This window comes from Phascolarctos cinereus, unplaced genomic scaffold (genome assembly GCF_003287225.1).
Source record: "Phascolarctos cinereus isolate Bilbo 61053 unplaced genomic scaffold, phaCin_HiC Scaffold_4;HRSCAF=312, whole genome shotgun sequence".
NCBI classification, from domain to species: Eukaryota; Metazoa; Chordata; class Mammalia; order Diprotodontia; family Phascolarctidae; genus Phascolarctos; species Phascolarctos cinereus.
Window position 1 is genome coordinate 66,317,165 of NW_027555847.1, and position 15,274 is coordinate 66,332,438.

The 15,274-nt window shown below is 37.7% G+C and overlaps 1 protein-coding gene across 1 annotated transcript in view; it reads right to left on the reverse strand.

Moving 5' to 3' along the window:
- WNK2 (WNK lysine deficient protein kinase 2) overlaps positions 1-15,274 on the reverse strand; it is a 227,322-nt gene that overhangs the window by 122,710 nt on the left and 89,338 nt on the right. The window contains 3 exon segments of the mRNA XM_078151684.1: positions 3,957-3,961; positions 13,128-13,340; positions 14,505-14,677. Of these exon segments, the coding sequence (XP_078007810.1) occupies positions 3,957-3,961; positions 13,128-13,340; positions 14,505-14,677 (391 nt within the window).

Below are 15,274 nucleotides of genomic sequence, written 5' to 3' on the forward strand. Positions count from 1 at the left end.
AGAAATTAAACAAGGATTGATACAGATGAAAGATAGTTGATCCCAGAGTCACTAAGAATCCACTGGAGTTTATTGAGTAGGGGAGTGACATGGTCAGATATGCATTTAAGACAGAAATAGAGAACAGAAAGACTTAAGGTGAGGCAATCAATTAGGAGTCTAGTAATGCAGAGTGGTGAGGGCCCCGAACAAGGGAATAACTATGTGGGGAGAGAGAAGTGGATGGATGTGAGTTGTTGTGAAGGTAATAATGATAAAATCTGATTACGAAGATGGATTAATGAATTTATCATTAATCATTAAATAAAGTGATAGATAATATTATTAATTTATTGTTAATTAAATGAATGGGGGAGAGGAAGAAGGAGGAGTCAAGGATAATGCCAATATTGTGAATGTATGACTGGGATGAAAATAATGCCCTATTCAGAAATATGGAAATTTGGGGGCAGCTAGATGGTGCAGTGGATAGAGCACTGCCTCTGAAGTCAGGAGGACCTCAGTTCAAATCCAGCCTCAGACCAAACACTTGACACTTACTAGCTATGTGACCCTGGGCAAGTCACTTAACCCCAATTGCCTAAAAAGAAAAACAAAACAAAAAACCCCAGAAACACGGTAGTTTGAAAAAAGGGATTGGTTTAGAGGCGGTGAAGGGTGGTAGTGGTAAGTAATTCTTTTCCAGAAACGTAGAGTTTGAGATGCATACAGGACACTAAATTTGAAATATTCAGTAGGCAGTTTGTGATGAGGGACAGGAGCTCAGCAGAGATACTAGGGATGGATTTAATGAACTGGGAGTCAGTTGCATAGAGATGGTAATTAAACCCATGAATACTGATCAGGCAACAAGCATTTATGAAGTACTTAGAAGACAGCCCAAGAAAGACCCTAGAAGTGCACCCATCCACACACTACAGAAGAGGATCCAATAAAGGAGACTGAGAAGGAACAGAAAGACAAAGGGAAAACTGTTGTGAATAGCCTAAAGAAGAGAGAAGTGTATTCAGGAGGAGACGGTGGCCAGCATCTTCAATTGCTGCACAGAGATCAAGAAGGATGACAAATAAGAAAACATCATCAGATCTGGCAACATGGGAGTACATTTGAAGAGAACAGCTTCAACTTAAGGAGGAAGTCAAAGACAGCAAAGAGATTAAGAACCTAAAATATCAGAGGGAGCGCAGTGCCCTCAAAGAAAAAAAATGAACTCCAGAAGCATTTGGAAGTAAAGGTAATATAATTCAACCCCATCCTTAACTTTCTCTTCCCGGGCCGATTCACTCTTTTCCACAGAAAAATACAAAGTGCTTGTATTTGCAGTTACTCACCGAAGTACTATAATATTTTCACATTTAAAAAAACTTCAGAGGGAAATATTGCTAGAATACACGTTTTATCATGTAAAACCTCACTCACATTGCATGGAAAGGCAGGGTTTTATGGGATATAACTTGGTTCATAGGATCAGATTTAGAGCATGGGACCAATCACCTCTCACATCCCTTTGCAGATCTAAACATCCCAGGGTGTTATGATTCTGAAAGGAGCACTGAGCTTAAACAAATTTGTTTTTTTCATCTCCTAGGCCTGTCTACTTAACAAGACTACTTAACAAGATATTCCAGGTTGCTACATGAAACTAAATCCATAGAAAAAAAACTACACATAGGATAATGACATAGAAAGTAATGTAATGTGACCCTGGAGCCCTACTATGCAGGCTTAGAAGCATCTGCTCTGAATTAAATGGGCACTTAACCCCTTTCAAATGTCTTTGCACTCTGAGATCAGCAAAAGTATAAAAGTAGCTTGGAGACAGGCCTATCAGTCCTGAGAGGGGCACAGTGTTGGTTGAAGAACCACACCAACTTCAGCCATTGCCTTCTTTTGAATCCAACATCTCCTCTCCAACTAGTGGTCATCACTTCCAGCTAAATAAGTAGAAAATCATAAAAAAGTGGCATGTGTGCTTGCAAAGAGATTTTTTATCCTCCGAAGAGGAAAGGCTAGAGAGGGGGATTTAAAATAGATCAGGTGAGAGTTTAGAGCACCTAGAAGCACCTGTGAGTCAGGAGACTGTTTTTTTTCCCCCCCCTGTCATTAATTCACTATGTGATCTTGAGCATCTCCGGGCCTCAGACAAGCTGAGCTCTGTGGTCATTTATAGTTCTAAGCTTCTCTGGATCTATGACTAAGTGCAGAGGTGGAGAGAAGCAAGACAAGATTTGATGAGTAAGAGAATAATACAGTGCATCAGTTAGGAATAATGCTAATTAAATTCCACAGAGCAGGAAGTTTTAGCAGTTACAAAAGAAAAGAAAGATTTACTTTCCTGAAGCTCAAAGTATCCTTGTCCAAAGAACCCTAATTTTCAAAAAATTACTTTAAAAATTCACCTTAACACAATTCATCTGTCTGCTACAGGCCTGCAGTGATTTCATCTTGACTGGCAGTTTTATGAATTGATAATAAAGGCAGCAGCAGATGAAAGGAATCAACAGAGGCTATTTATTTTAACCTTCAACTTCAATTAATTCAATTGGCTTTCACTGAGTGCTCCCACATCACCTGGTAGAACATGGAATGCTACTCCCATACTTCAAGCAGCTTTTCAAGGCTTCAGCCAGCAGATCAAAACTGCTTCGAGCCAGACCTGCACAGTAGTAAGAAGTTTCTTAGTCACTAGCAGGGCTGGCTCTGTTCAGACTTAGCAGGCAGTAGAGAGAGCATTACTTTTAGTCCCAGGGATGAAATAAGTAAATGGAAACAGTCCATATTCACAAAAATGTTGTCAAGAGGATTGGTCAAGTACTGGTTACACTTTGTGATTTCTGAGGTCAAAAAAATGATTGTATATGAATGTAATGAAATATTATTGTGATTTAAGAAATTTTGAGTGGATAGAACTCTGGCCTTGGAGTCAGGAGGACCTGAGTTCAAATCCAGACTCAGACACATAACACTTACTAGCTGTGTGACCCTGGGCAAGTCACTTAACCCCAATTGCCTCATTAAAAAAAAAAAAGAAAGAAATTTTGAGAGTGATGGTTTCAAGGAAATCTGGGAAGACCAGCATGAACTGATGCAGAATGTAACGAGCAGAAGCAGAATAATTTATGTAAGAATAACAATTATTAAAAACTTTGGCACTCTGATCAACACAATGACCCCATGATTCCAGAAGACTCATGATGAAACATACTACCCACTACGTGAAAGAGGAGGTGGTGGACTTCCAGTGTGCATACAATTTTTGGACGTGGCCAATGAAAGAATGCTTTGTCAGGCTATGTATTTTTGTTAATCAGGTTTCATTTTGTTTTTCAATGGGGGAGGGAGACAAACAAGATTTTTGTTCATTGAAATATAATAATGTTTAAAAAGGCATGGAACAATACTCCAGATGTATTTTGACTTGAGTAGTGACAATGGAACTATCACTTGCCTCAGTTGGGGCGTCATACATCTCTTAATGAAGCCTATGATCTCATTAGTTCTTTCCAATGCCATGTTGCACTGCTGAATTATATTTATATTTAAGCCCACTAAAAACTCACAAATCTATTGCACTAGGTCTGTTGATTAACCAAGTCACCTCCAACACATGAAATTGATTTAAGCTGATTTGTGGAGCTGACTTTTTGAAGCTAAGTGTAGGAGGCATCATGCCTCGGGCTAAGGCTTGTCTCACTTGTACCCTCTCTTGGTCAAACCATGTCAGGATAACTGACATATTTTAGAAAGGATGTCGATTAGCTTTAAGCAACTGGAAGAGTGTGACCAGGAGGGCCCAGATGCTACCAAACAAGGGTTGGTTGAAAGAACTAGGAATGTTTAGCCTGAAGAATATAAAACTTAGGCAAGGGACGATGTTGGGGGACAGGGGGAAAATGACAGAATATCTATATTGAAGTAGCTGACGATTTGTCACATGAAAAAGAGATTGGACTTACTTGGCCTGAGAGAGCAAACAGTGACAGGAATATACAAAAGTTTCATACAGGCAGATTTGGGTTTCATGTATTGAAAAATGTCCTAAAATTTAGAGATCTTCCTTTAAGATCCAGCTCAGGCTTCTACATGAAGTTGTTCCTAACCTCCAAAATGCTAGTGCTCTTCTCTTCCAAGCTACCTTGTATGAGTGTGTGTGTGTGTGTGTGTGTAGACATGTTGTCTACCCTCAGTAAAATGTAAGCTCACTGGTGACTAGGGATCATTTCATTCTTTGTCCACGAATCCTCAACACCTAGCATGTATGCCTGGTACAGAGAAAGTGGTAAATGCTTGTTGACTCATTGATTTTCACAAGGGGGATGGGCTGCCTCTAAGGTTAGTGAGTTCCTGCTCACTAGAAGTCTTCAAGCAAGGCTGGATTACCATTGCTCACATATATTGTCTATAGGATCTTTAGTCTAAATGGCCTTTGAGGTCCCTTGCAACGCAGATTTCATGATTCTGACAACACTTGTCTCTAGCATATTTCATCTTACTGCCTTCTGCCTGTCTTTCTAGCTTGGCCTGCCAAGATTTGTTTGGCATTCTGACCCTATCACACAGAACTATCCCTCAGAGAAGGGCTCTGAAGGGACCTCAAAAGCAAGCACACATAATTTCAAGGTTGGAATAGACTTCAGAGGCTAGTTCAGCCTGAATTGAAACAAGACTCCAGTCTATAAAATATCAAAGATCATCCAGCCTTTGCCTGAAGACCTCCAGTCAAGGGAGAACCCATTCTAATCCACTTTTGGACAACTCTTCTTGCTTTCTGATCCTAAGCAATACCAGTGCTTTTCTGAGTACATAACAAATTGACAGCCAAAATTCCCAAATGCTATAAACAGTTTTGCTTCTTGAATAGATCCAGTGGGAAAAGAGTAACTATAGCATACATTCAAATCAATGAGCATTTATTATACAATTTCAAGCTCTGTTTTCATTGTATCATATTTAGAAACAGAAGTGGGCATGAACCAGCAGATTGTACCATGTACAAGTTGCCCTCAGGGAGTAAACATGCACCTCTGTATCAACACTTTTAGGTCACTCAGGTGCCACTGATGTCTCTGAAATAACCATTTACAAAGTGATCCCTTGGCAACCTATAATAGCTGATGTAACTTCTCAGAATATCTCCTTTTTTCCCAGTGACTAGCACCTCTGTGGCGGAGAACCATACTCATTAAAAAAGGGTAAGAGCTCATTATTGATGAATGGACTCAACCTTTCTACTAATAAAAGCACCCAAAACAAATGCAGTCATTTATGTGTTGGCTGAGGCATCCTCTGATTTTCAGGGTGCTTTATAAGCCCACTCCCACTAGAGTCTCAATATCCCTGAGTAATACAATAATCACTGTATCTGTGTAATAAATTAGGAAGAGGAGGCCCCAAGAGAGGAAGTAACTTGCCCAAGGTCTCACAGCTATGAGGTGTCAGAGGTGGGGACTAAGCCAGATCCTCTGTCTCCAAACTGAACGACCTTTCCATTGCAAGACAGCACTGTATCAAATGCAAAAGATGTAATCACTTTCATTGATTTTTATTCTGCTTAGCAAACACACAGATATGGTCTTATGACCATAAACTAACTTATAAAAATCTGTTTCATCAAAGTGCATAACCCAACATTTGAGTGCCAATTACATAGCATTATTAAGGGATGGTGTATTCAGGACCCAGAAAGCACATCAGTATTCCTTGGAATTAAAACAAGAAAGCGGAAAGATGTTTCTCAGTCCCCATTAAGGCTGGACAGATCAAGTAATTTATTCTGGCAAAAAATCATTTGAAAATCCCCAAATCCAACATTTTTTATAAGATCATAGATTCAGATCCAGAAAGGGCCTTTTGTACAATCCAGTTAAAACTTTCCCCTCCCCACTCCCCACCTAATCCTGCAGATAAAGCAAGTGAGATCCTTGGAAAGAAGCTTGGCCAAGGTCAGACAGGGAGTAACAAAGGTCAGACTTTTAACCAGGCCTTTTGCCTCCAAAGCACTACCACCACCTTGCTTTTAGTATCTTTTTATTCCATCCCATAATCTTCATAACTTTCATTATGGCTCCAATTTTGCATCCTCTACCATACAATCCAAAATAAGACTCAAGTTCTAGCTCATCCAAGAACTAGCAGTGTGATCGGAGAAGTCACTTAATGTTGCTAGCCATCAGCATAATTTTTGAGAACTCAGGGTCAGCCCCACACCACAGCAAGGAATTGGCTGAAGACTTACTGCAGTGTTTATAAACATATATTTATGCCTATATGAGCAACAAGTATCAAAGACAGTACTGCCCTGTTCCCTAGGGTTTTTTTTTTAAATCACTTTATTTATCTCTCCAACTAGCATGGAAACTCCTGGGGGTTCTTTTCTGTATTACAAAATGCTTATCCCAGAACTATATACATTTCAGGCACTAAAAAAAATTAATTGATTTCCTATATAAATTAAATTGTTCATCAACTTTTAAACTATTCCCACTCCCCCCTCCTTAATTGACATAGTTCTGGACTGATAGAAATATCAATAAGACAAGAGAAAGAAATTAAAGGAATAAAGACAGGCAAAGAGGAGATATGATGGCTAACTTGGAGAATCGAGGGATTTGGCAAAGATACTGACACAGTTAACAGCTTCAAAGTTGCAAGGTTTGAAATAAACTTTAAAAATTCACCTGCATTTCTATATGATAATAACAAAACACAAGAAGCAATAATGGAAAAGGATATCCCGTTCCAAATAACTATAAAATGAAAAAAAATCTGATGATCAACCTCCCAAAGTACATAACAGACTTGTATATTCAATTACAAAATGCTACGTAAAGAAATAAAGAATAACTTAGATAGTTGGAGGAATATCCAGTGCACATGGTTAGGCCATGTCAACATGAAAAAATAACAATACTACCAAAATTAATTTACACTTTTAATGCTACACCAACCACCTTAAAAAAAAGGAATGAAGTAAAGAATGTGAAGGAACATAATGCTATGTTTCCAGTACATGAGGGGGAAAAAAATCACAAAAAATATAAAAAATTTTAGAGACAGATGGAGGAAAATATAAACTTAACTCTTGTAACTTTAAATGTGAATGGATTAAACAATCCAATAAAACAAAAAAATGAGTGACAGACTGGATAAGAAAACAAAATCCTATAGTCTGTTGCTTACAAGAAACATTTTAGGGGCAGCTAGGTGGCACAGCGAATAGAGCACTGGCCCTGAATTCAGGAGGACCTGAGTTCAAATCCGAACTCAGACACACAACACTTACTAGCTGTGTGACCCTGGGCAAGTCACTTAACCTTATTGCCTAGCAAAACAAACAAACAAACAAACAAAAAGAAACACTTTAAAAACAAAGACATTCACAAAATAAAACCAAAGTAATAGAAAAAAGTTTTATTATGCATCAAGTGAATCTAAAAAAGCAGGAGCAGCAATTATGCTACCAAAGCAAAAATAAACATTCCAAATATTAACAAAATCAATCAAATTACCAAGAGGATATTTTACAGACATTAATAAAACAAAAACAAAATTCATTTGCAAAAATAAAAGATCTACAATATTAAGGGAAAGGGAAATGATGAAAAGAAGGGAGGAAGAGTAATTAGAACTTCCAGATTTCAAACTATATTATAAAGCGGCTGTCAGCAAAACCATCTGGTATTGGCTAAAGAATAGAAAAATAGATCAAGGGAACAGACTAGACAAGGGTACTTCAGAAACAACAGAACACAATAACCCATTTTTTTTGGCAATTGGAGTTAAGTGACTTGCCCAGGGTCACACAGCTAGTAAGTGTCAAGTATTTGGTCTGAGGCCACATTTAAACTCAGGTCTTCCTGATTCCAAGGCTGGTGCTCTATCCACTGTGCCACCTAGCAGCGCGCGCCCCCCCCCCCTTAAAGGCAGCATAGATGTCTGTTTATTTAAAAGAATAACTATAAGCTACCTATGGAAAAACTTCCTATCTGATAAAACTGTTGGGAAAATTGGAAAGCAATCTGGCAGAAATTAGGCTTACACCAACACTTTACATCACATTTCATAATATATTTTAAATGCATACATGACCTTACTATTAAAAATCAGACTGTTAAAAAAATTAGAAGAGAAACAGAACATATACATTTCACAGCTATGGGTAGGAGATATATTCTTAACCAAATAAGAGATACAGAAAATTGTTGGTGTTCATTTGTTTCAGTTGTGTCTGACTTTTTGGTTTTGTCTTTGTATTACAGCATTGAGCACATGGCTTGCACATAGTAGACCCTTTTCAAATCCTTGTTGAATGCTGACCAGCTGCAGTAAATAATATTTTATATAATAAGTGAATATAATACAATATAATACATTAATATATTATAATATTATTTATATATCATATTATATATATAATATATAATAATATAATAAGTTGCAAAACAAGATGTAAGGAATAAATATGATTGGGCTGTGGTTTTTTGGATACATTCAGTGCAGTTGCTACCTCTCCCAAATAGTGTTAAAATTCCAAACATATGCTGCCCAGTAATTTGTGATTTCAGGCTGTAAAGAGAAGCCTTGTTATCATTTATTTTTATTCCATTTATTCAACAAGATGCTGTCAAGGTGTTTGAAAAGCCAATTCAATTTATATGTTATATTAGCAAGCTAATCATGGTAAAATGTAGTTTCTCTTAATGACTGGTGCCCTTGTCATAAAAACAATTACTACAGAACCTTTCTGATTCCCTTGACACTATTCCACAGACCTCTAGCTCTGCTCCGGAGCCAATATGCTTACCCACCTCTTAGAGAAGAAGTAACATAAGCTCTCATTACAGCCATTTCCTATTAAGACTGACAAATGTATTTTACAAGGATGATGGAATAACTAGAATGGTTAGAATCAAAATGTCCAAGCAAATAAATATGTAGGTTGCTTATCTTTTTTTTAGGAGGGGGGGGGAGAATACATTTCTCTGAGTCTTTCACAAACAGCAAGTCACACCTGTACCTTTGCTGTGCTAAGATTGGGGGGAAAGGGACATTTTGATAAAATCATAAGGTTATTTTAGAAGTTAAAAATATAAGAATTTTATACAACTCTTCTGCTGTAGAAGGCTTCTGCTGGTAATTTTGTAATGTTAGCTTCTATAGCTTGGATAATGATGACAATACCCATTGTTGTTGAAAAGATCAAATGAAAACACTTGAAACTATTATACAAATAGTACTATTATAAGACTGTGTCAAGTTTTCTCTTGCCAAAAAAAAATTACTTAAGGAAAACCTTTTGCCATGAAAGAACATTCAGATAATAGATGAATAGCAAATTTTTAAAAACTTTCATTTATATTTTCTGTTTCTTACATCAGCATAGTTATCCAAAGTATCCCTCCCTCTCCCCATCCCAGGGAGTCATCCTATATGACAAGTAATATTTGGGCTTTGTGTCCTCTTGAAGGGCACTTCCAGAATTGCTTGTCTACAAAGCACACACATATTACTAGTGGGGAGGGGGGGAAGGTCCTATCAGATGCTAACGGCCATAAACAGTCACAGTGGACATGCATGCAGTATTTCAACAGCTGACAAAGCTGGAGAGAGAAATGTGTCCTCAGGAAGAGGCTGGTGATGAGAGGAGGACCATGTGATCCAAGGTTGTCCTCCTGCCATTTCCACTGTGACTGCACTTTGAGTCTTACCACTTGAACAGAGCAGAAAGTTAGCTGCTTTTATCTTCAAAGGACAAATGCAAGCCCAGGGAGCATGAATAGACTGCAAACTTTTCAAAGTAATACTGATCTAGAAAAAGTTTTCTCCATCAACTTGGAGCCCCCAAAACTGCAATCTTCACCAAATCCATGATCTCTCACTGCCCATGTGATACTACAGAGACTCATTCTACATGTGTGTGAAAATGATGAAAGCTAATTATGTGTCCTCCAGGCATTTATTTCTCCTTAGAATTAACTGACAGTTTGGGCTTTGGAAAGAGGAAAGAGTCTTTGTTTTACTTCCCTAAACATTATACACAAATCAGTATTTGTTGTGGAAGAGACAAAAGACCCTTGAAATGCTCAACCGAAACCATGGCCTTTCCCCACCTATAAACTCACTCACGTTTACATTTCAAGGACATGAACTTTAACTTTTGAAATGGCACTGCAGAAAGAGCAAGGAGAAAGTACCTGGCATGCAAACAGCTGAAGAAACATTATTGGCATTTCATGATTCTGTTGAATAAGGGCTGTATTTATTGCCCCCAGGCTCTATAAAATATTGAGATAATTAAAAAACAGATCAGTAAAGTCAGGGGCTCAACAAATAGCACCTGTCTGTAGGAAGTAACTTTAAAAAAAAAATCGGCTTACAGATGTAATGGACCAAACATGAAATATGTTATCCACTTACTGTCAGAAAGAACTTCAAATAAACTTCAAATGAAGAATGAGATACCCATTTCTGGACATGGACAAAATGGGAATTTGCTTCACTGGACTAAGTAAAGAGGGTTTTCTTTTTCTTTTTTCATTGTTAAATGGGGAGAGCAGGAGGGAGAGAAAATACATGCTTGTAAAAACATTTTTAAAAGGTTTGATTTTAGTTAGAAAGACGACGAAGGAATCACCATGTGGACTATATGTCTCATACGACACAAGCAAGAAACAAGCTGCTCTACTTAGTCAATTAGCTAAGCTCTGGAGAAACTGGAGTATGAAGAACAAAAATGAAACTGTTTTGTTCATTAGGTTAGGAGACTACAATAAGACCCTGCCAAAACACTGATGTTAAGGATCTCACCCATGTTGTGTGTATGGTTTTTTTTAAACAGCAAGAGATATTCATACAGCACTATACATAAGATATGATGTTACCAGCAGCAAAAATCAAATTTGGTTTATAAGAACAAAGTCCCTCATAATGGGGCTTTATTATACTAATGAGATGTGATAAGCAGAAAGTAAAGAGAAAAGAGCAAAAGAGAGAAAAGCAGATCAATGCAAAAGGACTTATTTTCTCTTTCCTCAATGGTCTTCATCTAGCTCGGTGGCTGTTACCCTGCCCACATTTAGTAAATTCACCAGATTATTTATTTCATAGAATATGACTTGTACCACTTTGTGACTGAATGTGCATGGTTCCCCCCCCCCCACCTCCCAGAGTCTTTTCAGAACTCTGAGACACTCTCCTGATTTAGAGCAGATATCACCAGATGGGTTGTTAAAGCAGAGAAGCTCACAAGGCAGGCATTGATAGTTTAGACCCCAGAAACATCTCATTAAAGCCAATTTCTCCTACTCCCTCAACTATATAAACCCTTTATGGAAGATCAGCTTACTTATCAATAAACTTACACTCTAAAGAAAGGTTTTAGGGACAGCTAGGTGGCGCAGTGGATAGAGCACTGGCCCTGGAGTCATGAGGACCTGAGTTCAAATCCGGTCTCCGACTAGATACTTGACACCTACTAGCTGTGTGACCCTGGGGAAATCACTCAACCCCAACTGCCTTGCAAAAGAAAAACAAATAAAAAAGAAAAAAAGAGAAAGGTTTTAGTCAACAAGATACCAATTTAGAGAAAGAAACAAAGAAAATTTTCTTTCACTGTTTTATTATCAATCACTACAGACCTTCACTCACTGGGGCTCATCTGTATAGTTCACATTTCTTTTCTTGATTATCTGAAATCTCACATACCTAAGTGTTGTTCAGTCTCTGCTATAGAGTTCTAGGGCTTGCTATAAAGTACTGATTACCAAATTAAGTGAGCAGCTAGGTGGTGCAGTGGATAGAATGCCAGTCCTGGAGTCGGGAAGACTCATCTTCCTGAGTTCCAACATGGCCTCAGACACTTCCCAGCTGCATGACCCTGGGCAAGTCACTTAATGAAGCTGAAACTTCCCTCACTCTTATCAACTGTCCACCTGATTCACAAGACAACCACATTCATGGACAAGAAAAATGTGGTCATTGAGCCCCCACCATGGCTTTGGAAAGGGCACTGGCACTTTGGTCAGAAAGAACTTAGCACATGAAGGGATTTCATATTCCTGATGACTTTACTCCTTCCTGGTTTTCACTTCATACTTTACCTCTGACTCAGTTTACTACTCCATGAAGATGCATAGTATTATTTCTTCACACATTTAAAACACTTTATAACCTGGTTGATACATTAAACATATTGCATGAAAAAGATTTCCATAACCATAGGATGGTCCACTGGGTCACATGACACATGAGCCTGAGGCAATGTCTAAGTTATTGATCACTCCTAACAACAAGGGGGTAATATGAGAATATTATAATAATAATAACTAGCATTTATAGTGCCTCCTATATGCCAGACATTGTGCTAAGCACTTTATAAATATTATCTCATAATAGATTAAAAAGAGAAAAGATTTATGATTAAGCATCTGATTTCCTTATTCCAAACAAAATACTAAGGCTAAGGTCTGATATTCCAAATTGTATGACAGAAAAATCAGTTAATTATGTAGCTTAATGAACATACTTACATTTTGGGGATCTAAGCCAACTCTAGAAACACTTTTTTTGTTCACCTTAAGCTCCTTCTGTGATTCCTTAAGCACTGCTGGGTAGAAACTAGGCCCATGTATAAACACTAAAATAATGCCTAAGTGTTTCTGAATAGCCAAGAGCAGAATTTAAAGACATTCCCTTTCTAAACCTACCATATATGAACGGATGAAGGAGACACACAAAGCAAAGGGACAGGGGGAAGAGATGGAGAGGAGGGAATGAGAGAGGAATGGGGGCAGAGAGGGAAATGAGGTGGTCAGAGAGAAATAGAGGCACAGATACAAACAGGTTGAACACAAACTCACATAAACTGAAAGGGAGAAAAAAGGAGAAAGAAGATGGATTAAAATTTTATACCCAAAGATGGAACTCAGGTTCATAAGGCCTGTGAGCAAATAATTTTCAAATTATATGAACTAAAAAAATACAATGAAAAGAAAAATCTATCAAGTCCCTAATTTGACTATATTCTACCTGAATGAAAAAGCTTAGCTTAGAAACATTGCTATGCCATATCTATCCATATATCAAAGGCCCTAAGTACACCAAGGAGAAGAGATGGGTTTACCTATTACACTTTGGCAAATGAGGCTCTTTTCAAGGTTGCCAGGCCCAGGTCTCCTATTTTCACAGATCCGGTTGGTCCAGTGATAAAAATATTGTCACATTTTAAGTCTCTGTGAATAATTGGTGGAGTCCTTGTGTGCAAAAAAAGGAGGCCTTTCAGGATCTGCCGGCACCAGCTGCGGAGAACCTTGGGTTTCATCACTTTAAATCGCTTCAGATATCTGCAGAGAGGGTGAAAAGGTACAACCACAAAGCTTACTAAAATGACTGATCTCAGTGGTCTTTCAGAAAGCAGTTTATTTTAAAAGCTGTTCAAGTTCAATTTGAAAAAGCAAGGCATTTCTATTTTTGAACCAGCTTTAAAAGCTAATACAAATGTTAAGATCTAGTACTCTTCACTAATTCTGTTAGGAAAATTTCTTTATCTTAGGCATTACTGGCAGTGTCAATTGCTAGGCTATAGGTTACATGCTTCTCCTCCCAACCTTTCTGTAAAAGATATGCCAGGTCATCATGACATTGTGATTTCTAGACTGTTTACTTAGCCCAGAAGTTTAAAAATAAGTTTTAGCAAGAAAGGTTATAGTCTAGTGCTTATGGACCACACTTTTTATAAGCAGCAAAAAGATGATAAATTTAAGTCTCTAGTAGCAAAGCTGAGAGATGTATCAATGCAGACACTGGAAAAAGGACCAGTCCAGAATGTGTAGCAACAGGATAGCTGCAGCCTTAAATAGTGCATCTATTATATTAACAAACATATTTGGGGAAGAGTGCTAAGTTAAAAAAAAAATCACACGTCCATTGATCACCCAATGTCTCTTCCTATTGTGCACTGACCGAGAGCACAGGCCTGGTCAACATTAGTTACACACAAAACCCAATGGGGATAAAGAAATTTAACACTTCTACAAATCCTGATGCCCTCTTCTTAATCCCCACTGCATGTTTTGGATAGTAAAACTAATACTCTACTAACACAGCCCATTTTGGGAGCCATTAAAATGAAATGTGGCCAGATTCCAAACTGAAATAGATTCTCGGATTATGAAAAACCACCCAGATATAAAAAAGAAACCAAGGAAGTAAAATCAAGCAATAACTTGCATATCTGTTGTCATGCATGGAATAAAATAACTGCTACTACAGATTGTGCCAGTTATCTTTTCTGGGATGAATGCCACTCAGACTCCAAATCAAGAAATGCTTACTGTTTGTGATGAGTTTATATACATACATATGTACGCATGTATGTAAATATATATTTATATACAATATATGTTCATACGTTTATTTCCAGGTAGGTTGTTGGAAAGGAAGACAGGGATTCTTTGATGGTGGAGATAAGGCATTTGACAATGTAGAAATCAGTTGCAGTGACTTACGTTTTTAATGTTCCAGAAGTCATTAATTCAGTTACCAACACAATGCATCTCTTCCCCTTAGCACAAGACTCCCAGAAGTCATAGAATCTAACGATGTTTGGATGTTGCAGGCCTTTCAGCATTTCGGCTTCTTCTTTAAATCTCTGCCTCTCCAACTTTGTCAGTTTTCTGTCCTATAGTTGAGATACACACAGAATCAATTAGAAACTACTTTCATAGCCCAAGACATTAAAATTAACAGTATAGTAGATCATATTTCAGAATCTGCTAAGTGCACGTTTCTCAGTCTCTTTATGGGATGTAGAAAATTGTAACAGCATCAATTGGGCACTTATGGCCTTTATCCTCCTTTTAAGTCAGTGATATAGATGTATTTGTCACCTCAAAAAAAGTGTGTATAGAAGGAGAAATAAAAGCAATTCCTCATTGGGTCTTTGCTGTCAAATTTCAGGCAAATAAAAATTTTTAAGTATTGACTTAATTTTATTGATTGAAGCCTTTCAATTCCACTCAATAAACACTTATAAAATGGTTACTATATGCTAGGTACTGTGCATAGTGCAGAAATACAAAGACAAAATGATGAAATGGATGCCTACTACAAGGAACTCACACTCTCCTGAAGGGGAACACACACACATTTTATACATACATACATAAACACACACACACACACACACACACATACAAGTTATAGATAAAGTAATGCAAAGTAATTTCAAGAGAGTGAAAGCACTAACAGCTGGGGGGTGGGGGGTGGGAAGAGAAGA